The following is a 14,422-nucleotide window of genomic DNA, read 5'->3' on the forward strand; positions in this document are numbered from 1 at the left end:
CTATGCAGCAATGCTGATGTGATGTTGTGTGCTGTGAACTTACTAAGAGAGCCTCAAATAAGCAGATCATAGCTCAGGTGTGAGCCTGGGTGGAAAGTGAGACTCTACCCTGCAAATAACCAGTGAAAAACAAGGCTGAAAGTACCAGTAAAGCTTAGCAGTAGAGTACCAGCTAAGAAAATAGGAGGCCCTGAGTTCAAGCCCCCGTACTACCAAAGAAGAAAATTTAAAAAGAAAGTTGGTTGGTTTTTACAGTTTAACTGAACACAGGTAAAAGTATCGGATGCATCATTCAGTCAGGGCAGCCTCCTGTGTTCAGGGGAAAGATATGTGTTATATGTTGTGTGTGTGGTATGATGTGGTATGCCGATCAAGGGCTGCCACCTTGTGATACCAGCAGACTCCTTACCTCCTGTGCTTATTTCCTTAGTGCATTGAGCTGTCATGGTGCAGATGAGTGGTGCCATGGGAACTAATTAGGATAGTGTACTCAGAGGGGGATGATATAGCAGACTGTCTGGCTGTGACTCAGCTCTGTCATTTACTAGCTGAGGACACCACAAGAGCACTTGTTTTCTCATCTGTGTCATAAGAAGAGCAATTATTCCTCCTCGGTGAGGAGGCCAGCTGTGTGGCTGGCCAGTGGCACCTAGTGGCAGGAATGCTTAGGATCACGTGTTCCTGTTGTTTACCTGTATGTGTTTTGCATGTCTTGCTATCCAGCTGTGTAGTTCTTCCACATTTATCTTTCATGATCTCATAAACTGACCCTGTTGACCACTTTACTGTTTCCATCTTCTGTTGGTTTCATAAATTCAGTGTACCGATATACCCTAATATTTCTTCTTTTTTTTTTGCCAGTATGGGGGCTTGAGCTCAGGGCCTGAGTGCTGTCCCTGGGCTTTTTCAAGGCTAGAGCTCTACCACTTGAGCCACAGTACCACTTCTAGCTTTTTCTATTTATGTGGTACTGAGGAATCAAACCCAGGTCTTCACGCATGCTAGGCAAGCACTCTACCGCTAGGCCAAAATCCTGGCTTAGGCCAAACTCTTGGCCCCTTATATTTCTTTTATCTGGACATTTATTATTTCACAGAATTCCAAATCAGGTTTTTAATCAGCTCAGGTTGATGTTTAGGTTCTTCTTTTCATTAATTATTTTGCATTTATCTCCTTCACGTGCCAAAATTGGTTCTTTCTGTTGATGTTCTTCATCTTACTACTTTCTTCTGTTCCCTTCAATTTTTTTCAATTAAATTACTTTTGGATTATTTCCTTAGAATCAAATCTATTTTTGCATTGCAGACTAATTTGTTTCAGTTAGCACACTGACAGCTGAAGAAAGGCTATTAATTGTGATGGATCACTCTGGTTTTTGTGTGTATTAGGAAATTGATCCTAAGGAGTCAATAAATGTTTGCTATTTATTGTGAACTAACCTGTTTCATTTTGTTGGGAGATTTACATGTATCTACATTTTTATATCACCTCAAAAATCTGAATTAACTTTATTACTGACTAATGAAGCATCTGTCTAAATGCAAATTTTATATGTAGATTGATGTGTTATTACTTTGGGTGATACATGATATATTATTTTGCTCAGGCTGTTATTATAACATATTACAAACTGAGTAGCTTAACAGGAAAAACTTAACCTTTCACATTTTTGGAGGCTGTAAGTCCAAGATCCTGGTGCAGGCAGGAATGGTTTCTTTTGGGTCCTCTCTACTTGGTTGGCAAGTGGCCATCTTTTCTCTCTGTGTGCTGGAATCCCAATTTTTTTTGCTTTTTTTTGTTTATTTTTGGTTGTGGGACTTGAACTCAGGCTTGAACTGGGCACTGTCCTTGAGCTCTATTGTTCAAGCCTAGTATTCTACCACTTAAAGCCACAGTTCTCCTTCTGGTTTTAGAGATAAGAGTCTCCCAGGGACTGTCCAGAGCGGCTTCAAATTGTGATCCTCAGATCTCAGCCTCCTGAGTAGCTAGGATTACAGGTGTGTGTCACCAGTGCTGAGCTTCAATTTCCTCTTTTTATAAGGGTGCTAATTGTACCAGATTAGTGCTCACATCAGTGACCTTATTTTAAAATATATATTTAACTATGTATTTTAACTAATTTAACCTTATTTTAACTTATTTTAACTATATCTTTAAAATTCCTATCTCCAACCATATTCATTTTCTAAGATATGGGGTTAGGACTTCAATGTATACTTTTTTGTTTGTTCTTTGAAACAGGTTCTTACTTTGTAGCCCAGACTGATATGGCACTCGTGATCTTTCTGCCACATCCTGCCAAGTGCTGGTATTGTAAACATATACTACTGTACCCAGTTAGCATAGGTTTTTGAGGGACATGGTTCAGCATTAGAGTATGATTGTTTTTAGTTAGAAACTTAAGGTTAATTTCTCCACATTCTTGTTTAGGCCTGCAGTTGCCAATTAAGTATTTCTTTTTAGGAGCCTCTCGGCCCTTCCTACTGTGGCTGCCTATAACAATCGAGCTCAAGCGGAAATCAAACTACAGAACTGGAATAGTGCTTTCCAGGACTGTGAAAAGGTCTTGGAGTTGGAACCTGGAAACATCAAGGGTAAATGCTCACCAAGTGCTTTTAAATTTACAGCAGGACCCATTAGGCCATCTGTAGACCCTAAATTCCTTCACGTGAAGCTAAACCCCAATTTCTACATGTGCTCTATCATCTATTTGGAATTGAAGCCCCTGATTGTACCAAGCTAGTTCATAATCCAGCCTTAGATGAAGTGAATGAAGGAACCCAGGAACTTTCCGTACTATCTTTGCAACTTTTCTGTAACTCTCAAATCATTCCAAATTATAAAAACATTACAATTGTGCTATCACAAGCACATCTGCATGGACCCATGTTCCCTTGGGAATCTGACCAGCAGTGGTAATGAGAAAGTGCAGGCAGTGCCTCAAGTTGGAGTAATGGATCACAGAATGGCTTGCCCTTGAGATCTCCACAGCATTCCTAGAGGGCTGCAACTCCAACCCAAAGTTACATTTACTGTTATATTCAAAAAGCAGGTCAGGTGTTTCAGGTCTCAACTTCCCACCTTTCACAAATAAGAAGCCTGATAGTTTTCCAAAATACCAGTTGTATCACACAAAGTCCTCTCCTTGCAGGATGGATAAAGGATGGGATTGAAAAAGAGATTCATTGTCAGTATTAATTCTAAGTTATACACTGAGACTACAAAAGAATCTGACACACATGCTCCATTTTTTAATTTAGCTGACTTTGTGATTCTCTCTCTCTCTCTCTCTCTCTCTCTCTCTCTCTCTCTCTCTCTCTCTCTCTCTCTCTCTCTCGCTCTCTCGCTCTCTCGCTCTCTCTCTCCCTCCCTCCCCCTCTCCCTCCCTCTCTCAATCTTTGAATGTTGGCTAAATAGATTTCATGGATGTACCATAATCTAAATGAGATGCTGGCCAGTCATTTATTAATTTTCATACAGATGTTCTAAGTTTCTAGAAGCAGTGATGATGTGTTGTGGGGCAGATACACCTGTTCGTAAGGTGGTGAGCTATGTTGACCCTCAGCCCTCCGTGGAGCTGGTATGCCTGGATGCAAAGGCCTGGTTGGAGGCAGCTGCCTGCTGCCCACTTCTCTTGTTTGGTTATTGCAGGCTCATTTTCTCTGGGATGGACAAATGAAAGGGGATTATTAAGCTTTGCATCCTGATCTCCCATACCGTTTGTTTTTTCTAACCATCAGGGCAACTGTCCAACATACAATTTTTATTTTGATAAAAATTTTCAGCTCTTCTGCGTCGTGCCACTACATACAAGCATCAAAACAAGTTCCAGGAAGCTCTAGAAGATTTGACTAAAGTACTGAATGTGGAGCCTGATAACGAACTGGCCAAAGTAAGTGCAGAAAATGGATTTGTCTCTTAGTACTCTTGTTGAGTTTATGTTACAATGGTTACTTTCTTGACGACTCAGGGACTAGTTATAGCTTTCTTTGCAAAGCAGATATATCCCAGATGCACCAAAAATGTGAATATCCTGATGTGAAAGGATGTGAAAGAAAGCACTTTTTTTTTTTTTGGCTAGTACTGGGCTTGTTCTCAGGGCCTGAGCACTGTCCTTAGGCTTTCTCAAGGCCAGTCTTCTACCACTTGAGCCACAGCACCATTTCTGGCTTTTTTTCTTTGTATGTGGTACCGAGGAATCGAACCCAGGTCTTCTTGCATGCTAGGCAAGCACTCTACCACTAGGCCAAACTCCTGGCCCCAAGAAAGCAACTTTTAAGAAAAAAAATATGCCAAATAGAAACTTAACACTGAAAACCAGATAATTAAGTTTGTGTCACTAAAAGTGCTGCTAGCATTGCTTTTCTCCGAACAAATATCAATTTATTATGTAGAGTGGCATAGAAGTTTCTAGGTATTTGTGGTGAGCTTCATGGCCATAAAAGAGGTTCGGCTGGCTGCTGGCATGGTAAGTATAGCATCACTGATAGCCCATCCTACTTGACTAAGTAGATTGACTCAGATAGGAAGTAAGGATCTCTATATTAAGGCCTAAAGAGCAGAGGTAAGGTCAAGCATAGTGACTGAAGCTTGTAATCCAAGCTATTGTGAGGTCATTTGAGGCAACTTGGGCATAAATTTTCAAGATTCTTATGCCACCGATGTCTGAGTGCAGTGGTCACACTTGCCATCCACAGTGACACAGCGTAGCATTTATTAATAGGAAGATCACAAAGCTGGCCACATGTTGCTGATGTCTGTAGTCCTCGCTATTCAGATGGCTGAGATATGAGGATCAAGGTTCAAATCCAACCACAGCAGGAAAGTCAATGAGACTCTTATCTCCAATTAAGGAGCAAAAAACTGGAAATTAAGGTATTGCTAAGAGGTGGAGTGCCACCATTTGAGAGGATAAGCTAAATGACAGCACCAAGGCCATGTGTTTGCACACACACGAACCTATTGGGCTATCACACTTCCTCTTTATGTCTTTGTATGGTGCTTATAAACATTGTCAATGTAACAGTATTATAAGACAAAATACTGAAACAGGGAAAGCCACTTTGTACAACCCAGCACAATTTTATGTTCAAATATTAACTTTTAAGCATTCTCCAAATGCATTTTTATCTTAACCACATGTAAAGATTAACTCAAAATGGATAATATATCTTAATGTAAAACTTAAAAGTTCTAGAAGAAAACACAGTAATCTGGGTATGAGACTCTAATATCCAGTTAAAACCAAAAAAGCTGGAAGTAGAGCTGTGGTTCAAGTAGTAGAAACACTAGCCTTGAGCACGAAAACTCTGACTTTAAGCAACAGGACCAGAAAAAGAGAGAGAGAGAGAGAGAAAATTTCTCTTCATTGCTGTTTTTGTTTTATTTTGTTTTCTAGTCATGGGGCTTGAACTCAGGCCTAGGCGCTGTCCCTGAGCTCTTCAGCTCAAGGCTAGCATTCTACCACTTGAACCATGGTGCCCCTTCTGGTTTTCTGGTGGTTAATTGGAGATAAGAGTCTCAGAGACTTTCATGTCTGGCCTGGCTTTGAACCTTGATCCTCAGATCTCAGCCTCCTGAGTAGCTAGGATTACAGGCATGAGCCACCTGTGCCTGGCTTTATTTTCTTTTTCCATTGTTTGTTTATGTGTCTTTGGGAGGGCAAGGGGTACAGAAATGAAGGGATAATGGAGGAACAAATGCACTAGTGGTATTCACTAGATACTATGTTGAAAATGAACTACACAATTTGTGGAAGGAGAGAGAGTGAGGGAAGAAATGTCCTCATTACCTGACATAACTGTAACCCCTCTGTACCTCACCTTTATAACAACAGTTAAAAACCTTGATGAGGCCGGGCTTGGTGGCTCACACCTATAATCCTAGCTACTCAGGAAGCTGAGACCTGTGGATTATGGTTCAAAGCCAGCCTGGGCACAAAAGACCATGAGACTCTTATCTCCAAGTAACCACCAGAATTAGCCTTGAGCTGCAGAACACAGGGACGGTGCCAGGCCCAGAGTTCAAAACCCCATGACCAACCAACCAAAAAAACAAAACAAAAAACCCCAAACAAAAAAACCTTGAAGACTTTTATTTAATGAATATATTCTTCATATCACATGGAAAATATAGTCTATAAAAGAAGTTAAGCCTCTCTCCGCCATCTTGGAGACTGTGGAGGCCTGCTGGGAACAGGACTTCTAAAAGGCAACATGTCCGGAAGGCTGTGGTGCAAGGCCATTTTTGCTGGCTATAAGTGAGGTCTTCAGAACCAAAAGGAACATATGGCTCTCCTTAAAATCCAGGTGTTTATGCTAGAGATAAGACCGATTTTTACTTGGGCAAGAGATGTGCTTATGTCTACAAAGCAAAAAACAAAGCAGTGACTCCTGGTGGCGAACCTAACAAAACCAGAGTTATCTAGGGAAAGGTAACTTGTGCCCATGGAAACTGAGGTGGGGTTCATGCCAAATTCCACAGCAACCTTCCTGCTAAGGCCACTGGACACAGAATCCGTGTGATGCTGTGCCCCTCCAAAATTTAATGAAAATTAAATAAAGTAAATCTGTGCTCTTTTTTTTTTTTTTGCCAGTCCTGAGAAGCGAACTCAGGCTTGAGCACTGTCCTTGGACTTTCCTCAAAGCTAGTGCTCTGCCACTTGAGCCACAGCACCACTTCTGGCTTTTTTATGTATATGGTACTGAGGAATTGAACCTGGGTCTTTGTGCATGCTAGGCAAGCACTCTACCAGTAGGCCAAACTCATGGCCCCAAAAAGGGCTGCTTCCTTAAAGGATGCTATTAGAAGATTGGGAAGATAAGCCATAGACTGGAAGAAAATGTTTGCAACTCAACAGAAGACTTGAATCAAGAACCCTCAAAATTTACTAAGAAAACAAAAAGCTTAATAGAAAATCAGCAAATATGTTTATTTTCATATATACATATATTTGCATGTGTATAATTTTGCAGTGCTGAGGATCAGACCGAAGCCTTGTGCATGCTAGGCAATCGCTCTATCATTAAGCTCTCAGTTCAGCCCCAAGAAAAATATTTGATCTGATAGTTCATCAGAAGAGACATAAAGATGGAAAATAAGCACATGAAAAGATGTTCAAATGTCATTAATCATTAGGGAAATAGACATTTAAAAGCACAGTGAGATGAAAGGACTGACTGAACCAATTGGTGATGATGATGTGGAAGAAAGGATATTCCTAGGAATGTAAAGTAGTGACCACTTGTAGAAAATAGTTTGGTGGTTTCATAAAAAGTTAACTATAGGACCAGGAGTTTAGCCTAGTGGTAGAGTGCTTGCTTAGCATGCACGAAGACCCAGGTTCGATTCCTTGGTACCACATACATAGAAAAAAGCCAGAAATGGTGCTGTGGCTCAAGTAGTAGAGCTCTAGCCTTGAGAAAGTCCAAGGACAGTGCTCAGGCTCTGAGTTCAAGACCCAGGACTGGAAAAAAAATTAACTATAAAAAATACTGATCATATGCTCCAGTCATTCCATTCCATTCCACTTTTAGGTATTTACACAAGAGAAATGAGATCATATATCCTTACAAAGACCTATTCTTTTTATTTTTTTAATGCCTGTCCTGGGGCTTGAACTCAGGGCCTGAGCACTGTCCTTGGATTTTCTCAAGGCTAGTGCTCTATCACTTGAGCCACAGCACCACTTCCAGCTTTTCTATGTATGTGGTACTAAAGAATTGAACCTTGGTTTTTGTTCACACTAGGCAAGCACTCCTGGCCCAAGACCCATTCTTAAATTCTCTGAGCAACTGTACTTGTAATAAAATGGAACAGTCTAAAATGTCTATCAGCCAGGGAAGGCTATATCCGCACTACAGACATCTCCCACATTGCAGTGGAATGCACTATTGAGGCACAGAACAGCATAGATGGTCCTAAGTGATTATGCTGAGTGCAAGCAGCCAGGCAGAAATGGGAACATGCAGAATGCTTCTGTCTATATGAAGATCTAGAATGCAAATTAGCCTGTCACAAAAGAGCAGGGATTGCAGGGGTGAGGTAAAGGGGAGTAGTGTTGTAATGAGCCAGGAAGAAACTTTTGGGGCTGATAAATATAGGTTTTTATTTTTATTTTTGTTTTTTCATATTTTGCTGGTCTTGGGACTTGAATTCAAGGCCTGGGTTCTGTCCCTGAGCCTCTTGTGCTCAAGACTAGTGCTCCACCACTTGAGCCATAGCACTATTTCTGGCTTGTTTCGTTTATGTGGTACTGAGGAATTATATCTAGGGCTTCCTGCATGCTTAGGCAAGCACTCTACCACTAAGCAACACTCCCAGCCCAGCTGTGCTTCATTACCTTATCAACTTGTGCATTTGAAGTTGTGTACTTTCTGTCATTTATCCTTCAGGAAAGCTTTAAAGATGGAGGGATGGTTTGATATAGATATTCTATTTTTCCCTTACATTTTTTTGACAGCCCTGGGGCTTGAACTCAGGCCTTGAGTGTTGTCCCTGAGCCTCTTTGTGCTCAAGGCGCTGAGCCACAATGCTGCTCCCATCTTTTCCTGAGTAGTTTATTGGAGATAAGATTTCACTGAACATTCTTGCTTGTGCTGGCTTCAAGCCTTTATCCTCAGACCTCTGCCTCCTAAGAAGCTAGGATTACCGGTGTGAACCACCTGTGCTCACCTAGATATTCGTTCTAGTTGGCATGAAGTATTTCAGAACTTCAACGATTCTTCAAAAGCAATATGTAGTATGACTATGTTTATATGTACAAAACCTATGGGAAGATCACCAAAATGTTGGTAATGTTATCTGAATGACAGGATTTTGAGAAGTTTTTTTACCTTTCCTTTTTGTACTTGTTAGCCAAAGGCTTTTCTTTTTCTTAAGTAGACTTGTATAATTATACTCAAATAATGCATTTGTTTGGGAGAAAAAGAAAATAGAAAAACATCTGCATATTCTTGTCTGTAAGAACAGTCACTTTTTATGAAAGGAAGCCATGTTCATTTGTTTGGTGATTATATTGCAGAAAACTTTGTCTGAGGTTGAAAGAGAGCTGAAAAATCCTGAACCTGCACCAAAAACACGAACCAAGGGGAAAAGGATGGCTATTGAAGAAGTAGAAAATTCAGAAGATGAAGCTGGAAAGGAGAGAGGAGAAACACATGAAGATGGCAGTGGAGATCAGAGTAAGACACGCTTTCTATTCATACAACGTGCTAGCTTAGATTTCCCTCCCTCCCTTCTTCCTTCTTTCTATAACACAGGCTGGTCTGGAACTCCCTATGTAGGCTAGACTGGCTCTAAATTTATGAGCATCTTTCCTCATCCTCTCAAGTGCTTCGCTTACAGGGAGTTACCACCTTGCCTGTTTTTGCTTGTAGTAAAATTGTTAGTCTACTAACCTTTTTCTAGTTTTACCTTGTAAATGTACAGATATGTGTAGTTCATCTTTTTCTCAGTACAGTCTCTCAACTCTTATTTTTCCCCTTAGTCTAGACCCTTTTTCTACTGCTGAGTTGAATTCCAGAGTATCACATGTTCATATAAATGGTTGTTTCTGTGTGGCAACAATTATTTTTTTTCTGTTTTTTTATTTTGTCTTTATTTTATTTTTTCATATATTTTAATTGTAATTAATAGAAGGGTTACATTATATTCGCCAGATAGAAGGTGCATTAATTCACATACATTGGTACTCTTCATCATGTCTTGGTCCCCATTTCTATCCCCCCCCACGCCCACCCCTCATCTTGTTTTCCCCCTCTTCCCTATCCAATTTCAAATAACCAAATACAAATATATCCAATATATCAGATAACAAAGTGAGATACTGTAACAATATAAAATAACCAAGGGACAGCAAAAGAGATGAGAGATAACATAGTACATTAAGGACAACAATCATTCATTATATGGTTTTTGTTTCTATATCCTAGAGGTCCTTTCATTTAGCGTCGTACTGTATGGCCTTATGTATCTAGGTTTTGCTCTATTGCAAATCTCTGCTAGGAGAGCCCAAGGTTTCTACTGATTATGACAAAGGAGGGAAACCATTGAGCCTATGTTCCTTTGAGTCTGGCTTACTTCACTTAATATGATTTTTTCTAAGTCTTTCCATTTCCTAACAAATGGGGCAATGTCATTCTTTCTGACAGCAGCATAGAATTCCATTGTGTATAAATACCACATCTTGTTGATCCACTCATCAACCGAAGGACATCTGGGTTGGTTCCATATCTTTGCTATGGTAAATAGTGCTGCAATGAACATGGTTGTGCTGGTGAATTTAGTATGTCCTTGTTTCTGGATGATTGGGTAAATGCCAAGTAGTGGAATTGCTGGGTCATAGGGGAGCTCTATGTTTAGTCTTTTGAGGAACTGCCATACTGCTTTCCATAGTGGTTGAACGAGTTTGCACTCCCACCAACAGTGTATTAGTGATCCCTCCTGGCCACATCCTAATTATTTGCAATTATTTGCAAATTAATTGTTTGCAAGTTAATTCTTTAAATCTCTCAAGTGATTTTGTATATCCAGTTGGTTACAAACAAATTTGTTTCATTCAGCTCAACTAGGGGCCTAGTGATAGCTCTGTTTATATTTCTAAATTGAATACATTATTGGAAAATTACTAGGCAAACCTCTCAATTATTTTTTGCTAGTCCTGGGGATTTAACTCAAGCTCTGGGTGTTGTCCCTGAGCTTCTTTTGCTCAGTGCTAGTGCTCTGCCACTTGAGCCACAGCTCCACTCCTGGCCTTTTATTGGAGATAAGACTCTCATGGACTTCTCCTGCTCAGGCTGTCTTTAAACCACAATCTCCAGATCTCAGCTTCTTGAGTAGCCAGGATTTTAGGCGTGAGCCACCAGTGTTACCACAGCTTTGACATTTTAAAATGAGGCTATCTTTCAAGTTTCTTTTTTAAAGATGAAATTGATTGTTGTTAGCTGTTAGAACCATGATTTCCTTATATGTTGCCAATTCCCTATGCTTTCAAGGTCCCTTGTATAAATTATTTGTAATTTAATTTATATACCATTACTTATATTATCTGCCAGTGAGGATGGCTCTTGTTTCATTTCCCTTTGATGCATCAGTTTTGATCTTCTTGATGGACTTCTTGACTATACCATATGATGGAGGGTGTGGGAAGAGAGATATGGCTGTTCTTAGTCTTGGAAGGCTAACATTTGAGTCTTCCTCCATACCTTTGACATCATTGGCTTTTGGTAGATTTTTTTTTAATTTAGGAAGTAGCATTTAATTTCTATATGGTTGAGTGTTCTGTGTGATAGACTTGGGGCTTGAACTCAGGGCCTGGGCACTGACTATGAGCTTTTTTGCTAAAGGCTATTATTCTACCACTTGAGCTGTCCTTCTCTTTTGGCTTTTTGCTGGTTAATTGGATATGAAAGTCTCACAAACTTTCCTGCCTGGGTTGGCTTTGAACCATGCTTCTCAGATCTCACCCTGCAAAATAGCTAGGATAACAGGCATGAGCCACCAACACTGGGCATTGGTTGAGAGTTTTTGTTTGTTTTGTTTTGTTTTGTTGGTCATGGGGCTTGAACTCTGGGACTGAGCATTGTCCCTGAGCTCTTCAGCTCAAGGCTACCACCCTAACCTTAAGCTAAGCCCCACTTCCCTTTCTAAAGGTTGATTGGAGGTAAGTCTCAGGTCTTTTTTTGCCTGGGCTGGTTTTGAACCTTGATCCTCAGATCTCAGCCTCCTGAGTAGCTAGGATTACAGGTGTGAGCCACTGTGCTCTCTGCCTGGTTAAGAGTTTTTGTCTTGAATTGCTATTGGATTTTTTCAAATCCTTTTCTATACCATTTTGATGTGATCATGTGGGTTTTCTTAGCTACTCTATTAATACATTATGTTGGTTTCCGAATTTTTGAATTGGATTTTTGAATTTTTGATTTCTTGAACAAGATTGCTTCAATTATCCTTTTTTTAAAAAAAAAGATTTTTGCATCTATGTCAGTGTGAGATAATAGACATCAGTCTTCTTAACTTACCTCCTTTTTCTTCTTTCCTGTTTCTCCCTCTTTTCCTTCCTTCTTTTTTTCCTTCCTAGCATTCATTTATTCATTTCCATATTTGTCTGTCAATACTAGCCTCAATATTATTTTTCAGAAAGCAGAAGTATTTCCTTCAGTTGTTTTCTGAAAAAGATTGTGTAAAATTGATACTATTCAAGAAAAATAATTGTACTCTGGATGAAGGTGTACTTAGAAGCTATGTTTTCATATACTTGCACAGATAGTGGAATCATGCAAAATGTGCCTTTTTGTATCTTTGTCACTCAGCAGAATGTTCTCCAGATTCATCCATAGTACAGCATGTATCAGTACGCCATTCTTTTTTATGTAGAAGCATTCCATTGTATGGCTAACCCCAGTTTTTAAATAATTCATCACTTGATGGACATTTGAGTTGTTTCTTTTTTGATACAAAAGAGCAAACGTTGTAAACACTTACAGTGGTATGAACTGATGATTCAAATTTTCTTGAGTGTATTCTTGGAGGTAGAATTGCTGGCCTGTTGGATAGCTCTATGTGTAACGTCATGAGTTGCTGCAGACTATTTTCCCAAGGACTACATCAGCATTGTGTGAAGGTTTCAGTTTCTTCAGATTCTCACCCACACTGGTGATTCTCTGTCTTTACCACTGTGTCCGCTCTGTTCTAGCATGTATGAAGTGGTGTTCCCCTTTGTTAGCGACTATGTCAACCATTTTATGCACTTGTTGGTTTTCTTTGTTGTTGTTTACTCTTTTTTTTTCTACCTCTTCCCCCCCTCCCTCCTTCCTTCCCTCTCCCCTTTCCTCCCTTCCCTTGTCCTCCTTTCGGGCCCTTTCCACCTCTTTCCCTTCCTTCCTAGCCTCTCCTTTCCCCTACCTCCCTGCCCCCACCCCTGGCCTGGGATTTTGAATTCAGGACCTTACTTTCTAGGAGATGCTCTACCACTTTGGCCATACTTATAGTTCTCTCCCTCCCTCCCCTTTCCCTTCTTTCCTCCTCTTCCTCCTCCTTCTTTTTCTTTCTTTAAGGGGTGTGGGGTAGAGTCAGTCATAGGACCTAAACTCTGTGCCTGGGCCTGGTCCTTGAACTCTTCAACTCAAGGCCAGTGTTCTACTGTTTTGAGCTATATGGTTAAATGGAAATAAGACTCTCAGACACTTTCATGTGAGGTTGGCTTTTAACCTCTATCCTCAAATATCAGCCTCCTGTGAATCTAGGATTACAGTGTGAGCCACTGGCGCCAGGCTCCTCTTCTTTATGTGTGGTATTGCTAGGTAGCCCAGGCTAGCCTAGAATTCTAGATTCTCCTTCATTGGTTTCTCTACTGTCAAATGTTTTTTTTACCATCATTTATGATGATGATATAAGACTTAAAATTTTATTCTGTTAATGTTCCATGTTGGGGAATTGAGTAACTTTCTAAAGTTGAATTACCTGTGGCCTCCTGAGATAAATTACCACTTGGTCATGGTGAATAATACTTTTTTTTTTTTTGCCAGTCCTGGGCTTGAGCTCAGGGCCTGAGCACTGTCCTTGGACTTTCTCAAGGCTAGAACTCTACCACTTGAGCCTCAGCACCACTTCCGGCTTTTTCCTATGTATGTGGTACCATGGAATCTACAATGGAGATCCTCTGCTCATCCTTTAAGAGCATTTCTCCTGTGGAGGGTAATCCATTCACAGCCAACATTTCATGACCTTTTTATATCAGCAGAGCCTAAGGCAGTGTGTCTGGAGAAGGCTATCCCCTGATGTATAGAAAGAGCCACCCCACCCCCCCCAAACAGTCCTTCTTTCTTGTCCCATGAGCCAAGTCATCACCCAGTGAGACTCTTGGGTCCTTCAGACTCCAGCCTCTGTTTCCCTTTCTGTGTAAGTTGCTCAGGAATACTTCAATCTTTAGTTCAAATCTCAGTTATGCTAGTTTCTCATTCCTTAGCGTGTCTCTTGTCTCCCTGGTAAAGTGGGAATGATACTACTTGCCATAAGGATCTGTATGTAAAAATTTAGGCCTGTATTAAGTTCCAAATAAAGGGTCACTGTTTGGTAAAAGCATTAGTGAGACATGACAGGTGAGTGTATCATACAAGGGAATGGACAAAAATACTAAACTATGTGTTGTTTCTACTGACATAGACTTGTGTTCCACCTGTGTCAGGGGCGAGGACTTGAGCAGATTTTAGTGAAAACTAGGGCCTGCAGTGAGGCCAATCTGGCGATTTGTTTCTATAACAAAGTATTTTTTTAAGTTATTTTAATAATTGAGCCCCTTCTGGTTGGTGACTGCAATGAAATGTATTGAAAACTGTTGTGGTGAACGTCCCCTTATAGTTGGTCTGAGGAAGATCCATCCTGGACTGATGTTCACTTTGATGGTTGTTGTTTTCCTAGTCTTGAC

General features: G+C 40.4%; 1 protein-coding gene and 1 pseudogene across 3 annotated transcripts in view; both read left to right on the forward strand.

The window, feature by feature from the left end:
* Positions 1-14,422, forward strand: part of Spag1 (sperm associated antigen 1) — a 59,355-nt gene that overhangs the window by 19,422 nt on the left and 25,511 nt on the right. For all 3 annotated transcript variants that reach the window (XM_090339143.1, XM_090339144.1, XM_090339145.1), the window contains 3 exons: positions 2,464-2,594; positions 3,786-3,892; positions 9,023-9,182. In XM_090339143.1, the coding sequence (XP_090195269.1) occupies positions 2,464-2,594; positions 3,786-3,892; positions 9,023-9,182 (398 nt within the window). The remainder of the gene's footprint in view (positions 1-2,463; positions 2,595-3,785; positions 3,893-9,022; positions 9,183-14,422) is intronic.
* On the forward strand, positions 6,163-6,547 carry LOC150059071 (large ribosomal subunit protein eL33 pseudogene; annotated as a pseudogene).

This window comes from Megascapheus bottae, chromosome 9, assembly GCF_031878675.1.
Source record: "Megascapheus bottae isolate mThoBot1 chromosome 9, mThoBot2.hap1, whole genome shotgun sequence".
Classification (NCBI taxonomy): domain Eukaryota; kingdom Metazoa; phylum Chordata; class Mammalia; order Rodentia; family Geomyidae; genus Megascapheus; species Megascapheus bottae.